At 39.8% G+C, this 12,783-nt stretch overlaps 1 protein-coding gene across 4 annotated transcripts in view; it reads left to right on the top strand.

Moving 5' to 3' along the window:
• The window catches only part of TOX (thymocyte selection associated high mobility group box), a 298,273-nt gene that overhangs the window by 269,926 nt on the left and 15,564 nt on the right, over positions 1-12,783 (top strand). For all 4 annotated transcript variants that reach the window (XM_033437612.2, XM_004274988.4, XM_049700748.1 and 1 more), the window contains one exon: positions 5,890-5,970. In XM_033437612.2, the coding sequence (XP_033293503.1) occupies positions 5,890-5,970 (81 nt within the window). The remainder of the gene's footprint in view (positions 1-5,889; positions 5,971-12,783) is intronic.

The following is a 12,783-nucleotide window of genomic DNA, read 5'->3' as shown; positions in this document are numbered from 1 at the left end:
CCCAGAGAGCCTATTTTTGTAAATGCTAGCCCTGTTGTGGGAGCAGAGAGTGGATTTACCTCGAGATCCAGAGCCTAATGAGCAGATATCACTTGCAGGGAAACTGTTTGAATATTGTAACATATGCCTTCTTTCAGGATGCATAATTCATATCCAAGGATATTAGCCATAGCAGTTCAGCTCAATAGCAACACCTCATTATTTTATCCCTCAGTATTTATTCCTATGTTTGACGCCTTATGAAATTACTGTTAATGTGTTTATATAAGGGCAGATCTGACACAAGTGGGAAGAATGTAATTTCCTGCTCATTCTTTCCTGCTGCTGTGTCCTCTTCCCCTGGTAGAAGTGGCAAGTGTAAATAGTTAATTTGCTTCAATTATGAGCCTGTCCTGCTAAATTAGAAGCAGCAGGGATATGAAGAGCCAGAATTATACTTATAAGGCAGCTGACAAATCCTCTGAGCCCACGGAATCAAATCATTTACTCCTCACTGGTGCTCAAACACCCACTACAGATATGCTGCCGGGGTTTTTTCCCCCGCCCCGTATCTTATGATAAAATGTGGATTTTATGTCAACAGCACTTCAGGTTAACTAAAATCCTATTGCACTGTCACACTCACACATGTGTTTATCTTGGCCAGTTCCTTATAAACACTGTGCATTTTCACCAATTTTTTTAAACTAGGAGTAAAGGATATATAAAATAATTGTTCATTTAAAAACTGTAGAATGTAAGAAAAGTTTATATTTGTAAAAACTTAAAACAGCAGTTAGAAATATTACATGCAATGGTGAGCATATTTCACCTCTAAAACACAGGTAAGTATAAATACATATAATCATTGGTACATAAATGGGATTATGGCATGCCTTCATGGGTATAAATACACGTAGAAATATTCCACGCTCAGACACAGAGGGAGCAGACATTCCACTTGAAAGGTTCCATGACATCAGCAAGGAGAGAACTTGAATATAATACTCAAGTCTGCTGTGCTTTATGTGTTATTGGTCAACATGTTGGGGTGGGCGGGCTGTCTGTCTGTATATCAAATCTTCTACTTCTATCGATGCCCACTCTAATTCAGAAGATGCAATTCGGCATTTTACCATGCACACCCATGCCCATGCTGACTCATGGAAGGAGAAACCTGAGACTAGGGATTATACACCGGATCACAGGTATTTCCTGAGCACCTACTGTGTACCGAGCTCTGCCCTGCCTGCTGGGGCTTCTGCTGTGGACAGAAAGATGACAGGCCCTGCAGTTGGGGGTCTAAGAGAGGCATCAATGGGAGAGCTCATGCAGCCAGGAGGAGCCATTGCATGAACAAAGATGCAAAGGTGGATCTTAGCTACCAGATCAATTTGATTATATATATATGTATAATATGTATATGTGGGGGGTTGTCTGCATTTCTTGTGTGCCTGACACAAAAAACGCACACATTAGAGGCATATTTTTAATGCCTTTTTTTGGTTCTGTAGCTTCAGTTCCTCACACCATGAAGGCACGTAATAGATACTCAATATATTGTTAAGCATAATCAAACGACATTATACTCGCCCCGGTCATCCTCATTTAATGAATCTACAGATATACTTTGCGGCCATTTGTTCAGATGGGGAGCGTGCTTCTTTCTGATCCCTACCATTCCCAAAACAGGCTGCACCATTGTTGTGCAGACGATCTGTACGCACTTGATGGATCCCAAAAAGAATCGATGGCAAGATTTTTGACACATTGTATAATATTTTCAATGCTCTGAATACTAATTTATAAAGTTCTCTGAGTTCTGGAATGCTTAAGAAAATGCTGAGCAAGCTACACAAATGGAAATGTAACTGCATTTAAGGACTAAGTTCTGTATAAAGCACAGAGGCGCTTGCTGTCACTGTCCTAAGTGATAACAGCATTCAAAGACGCTGCAGACATCAATTCCTCAAGTACTGTGTATGACAGGGAATTGTGATTAAATTATTATTTCTTATATAACTGTATTTCTAAGCATTTTCTATAAATATGAACTTATACTGGGGGGAAAAAACTGCATTTGAAGTTAACGAAAAAGAAAAGCGCCTTCTAGTTTCACAGTGTTTGGATAAAATCCAGAATTGGAAGAATTATGTTTTTTCTTATTATTACTGTAAAGAGTTGAAATCAACTACAACTAGAGATTAACTGAGGGCCAGAGCCGAAAAGAGGGAAGGAAGAAGGAACTAAATGGTGTTTATAAGATTTTACTTTTTTGTATAAGTTAGACGGATTGTTTGGGGAGGGAGCAGAAAGTGGAAAAAGCAAAATGACAGGTTGTATTAGAATTTTTTCTGTTTGTGTGCGTCGTATTCACTGATACTGAACTGCTGATTTTAATTAGAGATTATTAGCCTATAAGACATATATATTACACATGCTGGAACGTAGAGCATTTAAAAAATGATTCACAGAATCACTAGATTACATGAACAGAATTTGGATTCTCTAGAATTGCTATTTGATGTATGTTTTAGTTTAGCCATTATATATGTTTTAGTTTAACCACTGAGATGCGATCCTTAGATAGGATATGGTAGCTTTCTTAGAATAACAAACCACAGCAAATAACTAAGTTAGGACAGGATGAATTCAAAAGTGTTTGGATGAGCTGGGGAAAATGATGAATGATGTATTATGATTTTTAAATCCTCATCTGGCCAACTTTGCACTTTATTTCAAACAGCTGTAGACCATTTGGAAGCCATTTTGTAGTTCAACTGAGTACTAATATTTACTGTGTGAATCACATTTCTTTAAAATATTTGTCTTTCCCTGAGAGAGAGAGAGACCATTTCTTTCCCAGACTTAACTTTGATATAAATCAGACCTATCCTCCTAGATTAGAAGGTTTGATCACTGCAGTGGGCTGTTCATTGCCAAACGCAGTCAGCGTCATCTCTGGTTTCAGGAAGCAGAAGACTTTCTCCGTCCATAAATAGAGCTTTGAAACGTTTTTGAGGATCTTTTTACTGATGAGTTTTAAATATCTGTTCTCAAGTAGGAATTTAAGTATGTGGAATTCTTACATGTTTTTTATCATTCACGCATACATTTGAGGCCTTTCTTCAGACATTTCCATCAAATATAGAATTCAGAAAGCATCCTTGTGCAATTTTAGAAGGTAGCATCATAGAGACATACAGGATGAATAATATTTGAGCCATTAGCTAGTTCTCAAAGGTGGAGGTTCAAAATTACTATCGGGGAGACCGCCTCAGATGTTAATTCTGATCTAGGGTACCGCCCCCTTTAAACACAATTACAGAAATATACCTCCTGAAATTACCACCTTTGCATCCTCCCTCTGAACACCTGCATCTATTCAGGAAAGAGCGGACCCATCAATCCGTGTAGTGTGACGAGATGAGTTTAAGCGGTATTTAGGCGCTTGTACGATGATCTCACATAGCCAATCATGAGTGGCCAATAGGGAGCCATTTGGAGGAAACAGGGCACTCTGAATGCTGCTCAGGTATCCCGTAACAACATCGATCTCCCAGTGAAACCAGGAGGCACACATTCAGCCTAAAACACATTGAGTTGCCACCTTTCTCCCATGGTTATTAATCAGCAAATTTCAGGGAAGTTAACACCTTGTGGGACGTTAATCCCTGGGGGCCCCACCATAGTAACACTGTTGTTTCAGTAAAAACCAAATGCAAGAAAGAGGATAGATGTTACAATCTGGCCATCTGGCAACACCATCTTATCTGTGCCACTTAGAAAATGATGCTTTGGGCAATGCTATGGACCCAAGTGTGTAATATTTGCCTTTGGAAGCTAAATGAACCCTAGTTAGCTGCCCAGGGGGTCACTTAGAGTAGCATATGAATAAAAAACATGATAGAAATGCTTCTAGTATACGAAAGCATACTACCATCAAAGATATTTTTGCTAAATATTTGCTTCAAAGTCCTGAATAGGATTTCTGTCTGTGTGGGAGAAGAACCCTCTCCAAACAGTTTTAAGGTATTAAAAGTAAATGTAAACATTTTCAGTGTAAGGTCATTAATTATAAATTATGTCTTGGAGAAGAGATTGGAGGGAGAAAGAACTACAAACAGAAATCTGTCTTTGGAGAAAGAAATAAATCAATAAAAAGCAGGAGGGCTCTGTGTTTCTGATTGTGGCTGACCGAAGCATATAATACACATGCCTCATACTGTTCAAAGACATTTGCTGTAATCTAGTGTTTATTTGTTTTCATGTTTGAATGTCTAAAAACGGATTTGAATTTTATTTCCAATAATTAGCTCCGTAAATTAAGAGTTCTCTTGTCATTGAACCAAAGGATTAATTTGGCTTTTTACTAAAAAATTTCTTTTAAGTTTCTTTAGTTCCATATATTGTAAAGATGACACAACGATTGTATGACACTGTTGCACAAATTCTTAATCGCCTTATTATGATTGCCTTTAATATACCAAAATGCCGAATATGAAAGACTAGGCTGAAGAGCTCCTTAAATTAGCACTTTCATTTCACAGCGTCCTTTATAATTCTGCTGACAAGGTTACTCATTTGTTTACCTTAAATAAAATGTTGTGCTTTAATTAAAATATTCATAAGTAAGTAATATTTCTCACACCTTGAATTTCACAGCTGGGGACTGGGCTCAGCAAACCACCTTCCACATGAGAAACCATAAACTGACCTCTGCTGCCGACTTTGGCAGATACTTGGTCTTTAGACATAATTTATATTTAACTATTTTGACTAATTCCAAAGCCACTTTTCACACTGAGCTGTGTCTGGTTTTGAGCTCAGCATTACAAAATGCTAGCCAAGCAAGCCTCATTCCCTGCTGTAAAATTCAAGATGTGGGAAATTTAAACTAGTCCTATCGATGAAAATACATCCAATGGTGAAAAATATTTTATTCTTTAGGGGTGATTTCAAAAGATTGACAAAAACAGACTCTAAAGCCTTGAAAGAATGAGCTTAATGGTAGCAGACAACCGTGTGTATTCACTTTGCTAATCTTTCATTTTTGACTCTAATGACTTTTTTTCTGTTTAACTTAGCAATGTGACCTTTAGCCTACCACCAAGTCATTTTTTGGTACTTTTGCTCACTTTAGGATGATTTTACTTGTATTTGCAAAATGATCCCCTGTGAAAAATGAAAAGCTTCTGTAAACTGAAATTCAATTCTGAACATTTTTACCTTTTCACACTGAGGCTTCCATACACTCATGCCATCCAGTGTTTTTGTTGGAAAGGGCATGACCACTTGGCCACTCAGGGTCCCCAGCCCACTCCCAAATGTGACTTTGACTGCCACTGCCAACTCCTGAGTCTTTGGAAATAGAGCTTCAAGACACAAAATTTTAAAATAGTGATGAACCTGCAAACTCCATAACTGTTTCTTTGATTAACATATTGAACATAATTGATCATCTTTTAATTCTGTCCTTGTTTTTATTTAGCAAGGAGAATATATATCGGGATTTGAATGCACTGTAGAATTCTCTGCCCATTATGTAAATATGAATGACTTCCTTATCCACATGTAGTTTCTTTCCCCGGCAACCTTCATCAATAGTATCTTTCTAAGCCAACTACCTCCACTGTCAAAGTACCCCAGATAAATCGGTACATATGCTTTATGGAAAATGGAAAATTTTACTATAGTTAATCTTTTTCTTATCTAATCTCTTGCCATACTTCTTAAAAACTTGTTTCAGTAAGAAAACACGATCTTTGGGGAGATGTATGTTATTATATTATGTGTGTGTGAGTGTGTGTGTGTGCGAACACACACAGTTATCATTCTGCACTGTACTTCTCTGGAAACAAAAGCAGATGTGCTTTCTAATTTCTAATTTCAGACTCTCTGTTGTTACAGGTCTATAAAAAGAAAACAGAGGCTGCAAAGAAGGAGTACCTGAAGCAACTAGCAGCATACAGAGCCAGCCTGGTATCCAAGGTAACATGCAACCATGTGGTATTGGGATGGATTGTGGCCATCTCATTGCAGACTCTGATGGTCATGTGAAAGCATAAAAGATTACTGTAGCATTTCTGCACAGTCTCCTTTGCTGAAAAAGAAAAAGTAAATCCTAAACAAAGCTATATGTTATGAAAATATTTGTTCATACCTAGAGGACCAGAACAACATCCTCTGGTGTCGTTCCATCCATCCTTTTGTGTACTGTTGCCCACCTGTGGATTACTGATTTTGTGGGTTAGTCACAGTGCGTTCTTAATCCCTCACCAACTTTCTGTTTCACCATGTTCCATGCTTAAATTGCCCTCCGCCCTGACCCCATCCCATTGGTCTTTGCTGAGGAGATGCCAACTGTCTTTAATCCTAGCCTCATTGCAACATCATCAGAATGTAAGCCTACCAGAACAAACAAACAAATGAAAAAAATGCATCATTTCATTTGAAAATGAAAACACCACTAAAATAGTTTATGCTTTAGAATATCTCAAATACGAGCCCTTGCTGGTATAAAGACTCAAGAGTTAACTCTGTTTGGTGTTGGATTATTAAAGCTGTATTTCCTTTTATAGATTTCTCAGGCAGGTAACCTCAGAGACAGGGCTGAAGCTGTGAGGACTGGACACTGTGGCATCTTAAGTCCAGATGTGGCTGGTACCCGGCTCAGTGCGGGTGGGGCTCTGGACTTCATTCCATTCACCCATGAAAAATACTTTCTGTTTTATCCACAAATATCCATTCCCCTTCCAACAACTCTAAAGTAATTATATAATTTAGTTTTTCTTGGGGAAAACATATACTGAATATATGATACAGAGAAGAAAAAGGAGCACAAATGCATAAGAAATTTCGGTACACTTGGTCTAATGCAACTTTGCATTCCACTTCTAAGGTATGACATTGTGGGAAAACTTAATATTTATTATTTAACCTTAAAATTCCTAGCTCATCTGTACTATCTCACTATGGATCTCACACTTTCTAATTTTTCTAACTCCTTTTGAAGCTGTTTATATTTTCTGCTGATACCGTCACACATTTCTGTATATTTATAGAATTCACAGCATGTATGTAAAATTATAGCAAAAAAACAAGGTGCAAAATATTAGATCCATCCAACAATTGGGTTGTACAGTTACTTGGTATTATTCAGATTAATATGCCCAAGATTTAAGGGGGCATATGAATTCTTCTTATTTCATCCAAGATAAGTTTCTTCTTGAGCATTTTAAATAGAAGTTTTAGTCAGAACATTTTACATATGAGAAAATCAATACGTGAAGTGTCAATCCCAATACAAAGCACTCCGGTTAATGTTATGCAGATTGCCAGAATGCTATAATACTGACTAAGCTTTACTTTCAAAACAAGTGTCCTCAGATTTGCTCTTAGCTGCAACTTTTCTTACTATTCATTCTCAGAGTTGCAGCCCTCAGTATACGGCAATTTGTATAAATGCTGCGAATTGCCATTTCTACATTTAAAAAAACCCAGCACTTTTCTTTAGAGCTTACTCTGACGTTTTTCTTCTCTTTGGCAGCAGGAATTTTGCTGGAGCTGTTGAATGTCTATTTATGTACAACTATCTATTGTATGTATACAAAATGCAGAATAGTTATAAACACCCTCTCCAGGTTAGAAAAATGGCCTTCTGATGTTGTATGTGAATGGGATATTTGCAGTATAACCTTGCAGACACATGCAGAAAATCTACCAGCCTATCCGCTGATTGCACACAGAAACATATATAAAAATCCATTGCTTTTCCATTTAAAATTATCACAAGGAAAATAGCAGCCATTCGTGTTTACACATATATTTTTCTGTTTACTTTTTTTAGTATGTTATAAATTATTTCCCTATTCTGAAAGATCTGAAGATCTAAAGGTGCAATCATAAAATGCTACACGGTAATAACAGTCACCAATCCAGGCAACCACAGTGTGCCAGCCGAGCTCCATCTTCTCCGTTCACTCTTTCATGTGTTCATTTGGTGAATTTCCCTGGGCATGTGGTCTGTGCCGAGCGCTGGGCCAGGCTCGGAGTACACAGTGGAGAGCTGGCAGGTGCGTCCTCTGCACTTAAAGAACTTTCTCTTCAGTCCGGGGAGACCACTAGTGAAAACATAAGTTAATGAATGACCAAGATCTTTGTGAATTGAAGCCTTCTGGGAAATCAAGGAAGGCATCTGATAGGGTGGTCTGCTGGCTCCTCTTTGAAGATATGAGCCTGGAGCTGAGAGCAAGGGAAGACAGGAGCTTGCAGGACACAGGGAGCCTGGGACAGAGCCGACCAGGCAGTGCAGCAAATGCAGGCTCGGGGGACAAAAATACCTCCTTGGATGGAGAAACGGTCAGTGTGGCTGGAGCTGAGCGAACAGGGGAGTGTGGTCTGAGATGAAGCTGGGAAGATGGGCAGCGGCCAAGTCACGAAGGCCTTGCAGGACGGTGAAAGGAGCTGGGTTTCGTTTTCTGTACAAAGGGACGCCACTGAATGGGTTCCAGTAGGGGGATGGCGTGATCGGATTTGTATTTTAAAAGATAACTTTATGTGAATGACTTCCCTCACTCCCCATACCTTACCCCTCAAAGTAGGCTTGATTGTCCACATTTCACTGAAGAGGAAAAGTATCACATAGGCAAGAAGTGCCCAAGCCCTGTGTTGACCTCCCGCTCCCTCAGTCCTTGTGCTGGGCCGTGTTGTCCCCAGGTCCTGACAGGGCGCTCGACCTGCCTCCCTAACCCCCTGCCCCAGAGTCAGGATGGAGCATCGATCTTCTCTGTTCTAAGCCCACTTAAAGTGGTTTATTTACAATGTTGTGTTAGTTTCAGGTGTGTAGCAAAGTGATTCAGTTGTATATAGTTTTCAGATTACTTTCTATTATAGGTTATTACAAGATAGTAAATGTAGTTCCCTGTTCTACATAGTAAATCCTTGTTGCTTATCTATTTTATGTATAGCAGTTTGTATCTGTTATTCCCATACTCCTAATTTATTCCCCCGGCCCCCGCTTTCTTTCGCCTTTCCCCAAAGTTTGTTTTCTATGTCTGTGAGTCTGTTTCTGTTTTGTATATATTAGATTCATTTTATTATTTTTAGATTCCACTTACAAGTGATATCATATAGTATTTGTCTTTCTCTAACTGATTCCACTTAGTATGACAATCTCTAGGTCCATCCATGTTGCTGCATATGGCAGTATTTCATTCTTTTTATGGCTGAGTAATATTCCATTATATATATATATATATATATATATATATATATATATATATATATACACACACACACACACCCCACATCTTCTTAAACCAGTCATCTGTTGATGGGCATTTGGGTTGTTTCCATGTCTTGGCTTTTGTAAACAGTGCTGCTGTGAACATTGGGGTGCATTGTATCTTTTTCAGTTAGAGTTTTCATCTTTTCCGGATATATGCCCAGGAGTGGGATTGCTGGATCGTATGGTAGCTCTATTTTTAGTGTTTTAAGGAACTTCCCTATTGTTTACCATGGTGGCTGCACCGATTTACATTCCCACCCACAGCGTAGGAAGGTTCCCTTTTCTCCACACCCTCTCTAGCATTTGTTATTTGTAGACTTTTTGATGATGGCCATTCTGACCCATGTGAGGTGATACCTCATTGTAGTTTTGATTTGCGTTTCTCTAATAATTAGCCATGTTGAGCATCTTTTCATGTGCCTCTTGGCCATCTGTATGTCTTCTTTGGAGAAATGGCTATTTAGGTCTTCTGCCCATTTTTTTGACTGGATTGTGTGTTTTTTTTGATATTGCGTTGTATGAGCTGTTTGTGTATTTTGGAGATTAACCCCTTGATGGTTTCATCATTTGCAAATATTTTCTCCCACTCCACAGTCTATCTTTTTGTTTTGTTGATGGTTTCCTAAGGTCACTTTTGTCAGTGGAATACTGTATTAGCCAAAGCTCTGTGTCCGGTTCCCCAAGTTCTCACTGGCAATTTTGATTTGCTCCTCCAGAGCTACGTATTTTGGTACCAATTTTCTCTGCAATGTGTTTCATCCAACAAGGCCTTGTATCCCTGGGCCAACAGCTCTTGCCCTCGCTAATGTGTAACCACGTCAAGGCGGCTACTTCTCACTGCTTCCTCTCCAGGCCCTAGTCTGCATCCCAGCCAGAGCTGCACAACACCTTTTCCACATCAGGCACAGGGCTTGGTGCTGAGAGCCCAAAGGCGAGCACAACAGATCAGAGTGTTTCGTGATACTTGAGAGGTTTGAAACTATACTCTAAAATTAACTGCTTCTCACTACTCTAAAATTAGCTGTTTCTTACAGAACATAAACAAAAGAGAGAGGCAGCCAGCGAATATTGGTCCACCCGAGAGACTGAGTCATAGGATTAACAGTGCTCCTCTCCTTTCAGTTCCATTCTAGCTTAAATGAATTATATACCATCTAACCCGGTGTATTAATTAACATGACTCCGGACCCGAATAAAATTGAAGTCGTAGTAGAATATTCTGACCTTCGTACTTGAAAATGACAATACAGACACACTCTCAGCTGGACACCCAAGTTTTTTCAGTAACAACTCAAATACAAATGGCACCTTGCTATCGAGTAGCTTCTATGTGTCCCACGCTGTGCTCGGCATTTTACATAGATTTCTACTCATCATCACAATAACCCTACAAAGTGAGACTTAGCCCCATTTTCTAGACAGTGTCTAGGCAGAGAGACTAAGTGACTTGGAGAGTCTAAGAGACGAAGGAGAGGCTGGTGGTAGCAGAGGGAGAGCTCACACTCGCTTTCCGGTTCCAAAGCTTGTAGGCTTTTCTCTGCCCTGGGTGACTGTCAATTTTTATATCTTTAGAACTGCGGCCTCTTATTATCCTCAGTAAAATTCTGTGCCAACTCTTACATGTTAGACAGCCAAGAGTAAAGGTGTTCTCGTTTAAATGAGGCTGGGGATGAGGGTAGAAGGCTGCTCCCTCCCTTCCACCCACCGCCCACCACCAGAGGCCGGCCCGAGACCTTCAGAGGACGCTGGGGCCTGCGGAATGTTTAGGAAGCCCTGTTCTGTGCCTTGCTGTTCAGCTGTGCACGTGCTTTACCTAGTCACGTGGAGCCAGTGACAGACCCACCCAGGGTTAGATCTGCTCGGTGACAGACCCGCCCAGCACAGCCCCTCTGCCGTGGAAACACACGCGCAGTGAAGGACACAGGAAAGGGAGCCCACTGGCAGCTGCAAGCACAGCCCGGGTAAGACCTGGAAAAACTAACCTGTTCAGTTTTAGACTCTATGATTTAAAGAGGGAAGTTGGGGAGATTGCAGAGGAAAGAGTCATAAAGCAACTGAAAAGGGAGGGCGGGAGATAGTAGCAGAGAAGAGTGGATTTGACATTACTAAGTCTGAAAAACACATATGTGGGCGTGTTCACCCCATGATCGGTGTCAGGCACGGGCAGTGGTTCCTTGTGCTCTGCTTTCTCTGAATCCAGAACAAGAATGGAGACACCATGTTACCCTAGAGGAATTTAATCTGAACAGGGAGCATTACCAAACTCTTGGATTATTTAGGCAAACAGTTTCTTTCCATTGAGAAATTTAAAAGCAGGAAGCAAAGGTTTATAAATAAGGTTTGGAGAAGATCTTGAAGGTGTCTTCAGTACCTGTGCTTCCCCAGGCACCAAGGGAAGCATGAAAAACCTCTAACGCACCACCAGTGTCACACGAAACAAGTCCTCAGGGGGCAGAAACGTCCCCAGGCACTTGGGGCAGCTCCATCTGGGTTCAAATTCCAGGTTTCTCACTTCCTAACTGCTCGCTTTTATGCATGCATGTTATTCAACTATTTAAAGTCTCAATTTTCTAACGTGTTAAACAGAGAAGATAATAGGACCTACATCATTAGGTTTCCATTAAAATAAAATAGGAAACTATATATAAACTGCATGATTCAGGATCTTGAACACAGGAAAGCACTTAATACCAGCAATTATTATTACTATCAGTTTTATGTTTAATGTTATCGATAGGTGCGCAAAGAACTAGGAAAGTTTTGTATATGATTCGCGATATCGCTGGATCATATTTTCAATGTCTGCAGGGCCTCTTCGATGTAAAGAAAATTTTAAAGTGGCATTAAAATAAGAAAAATTTGCTTCATACATACATTCTTTTATAAAGATAAAAAATGATCTAGACGTTTAAAACAATCACCTACACGGGTTCCTTAACTGAAATGTCTTTATGGGCCTTTAGTTGAGGGAGCCTATGAATAGTCTGAGGGTCAAGGATATATGCCATGTGGAACCTGCGGCTTCTGGGCTGGAGTGGTTTTACCTGCTATTTCAGGTCGTTTTGGGTTGGACTGTTAAGTAAAGCTTAAGGAAATACAGTTTTTCCATAGACTCAGGAATTCCTAGACATGAGCCTAAATTACGTTGAAAGCAACGTATAACTTTAAAGCAACTGGAACTAGCTTTATCTTACCGCATAGACCAGAATTTACATTCCCAAAATGAGTGTTGCATTCAAAGGACTCACCTTGGGCGGCTACACACTTATCTTATGATGGCCCCAGAGTTCAGAAGGCTTTTGGCAGGTCCTCTTTTAGAACCGCACTCCGCAAAGGTTTATGAGCCACCTTAGCAAATCAACATTGTCACATGGTTTTCACACCTCATTCTTTTCCCCAAACGTCACCCATATACATCCAACAGACTTGGCTTCAAGTGACTATTAGCTGTTTCCAAAAATCAAATTCACCACCAAAAGACAAAGAGTTGTCTGAGGATATGTAAAGCGATGTCC

Source organism: Orcinus orca, chromosome 17 (genome assembly GCF_937001465.1).
Source record: "Orcinus orca chromosome 17, mOrcOrc1.1, whole genome shotgun sequence".
Lineage (NCBI taxonomy): Eukaryota > Metazoa > Chordata > Mammalia > Artiodactyla > Delphinidae > Orcinus > Orcinus orca.
This window is presented reverse-complemented; position numbering and strand designations above follow the sequence as displayed.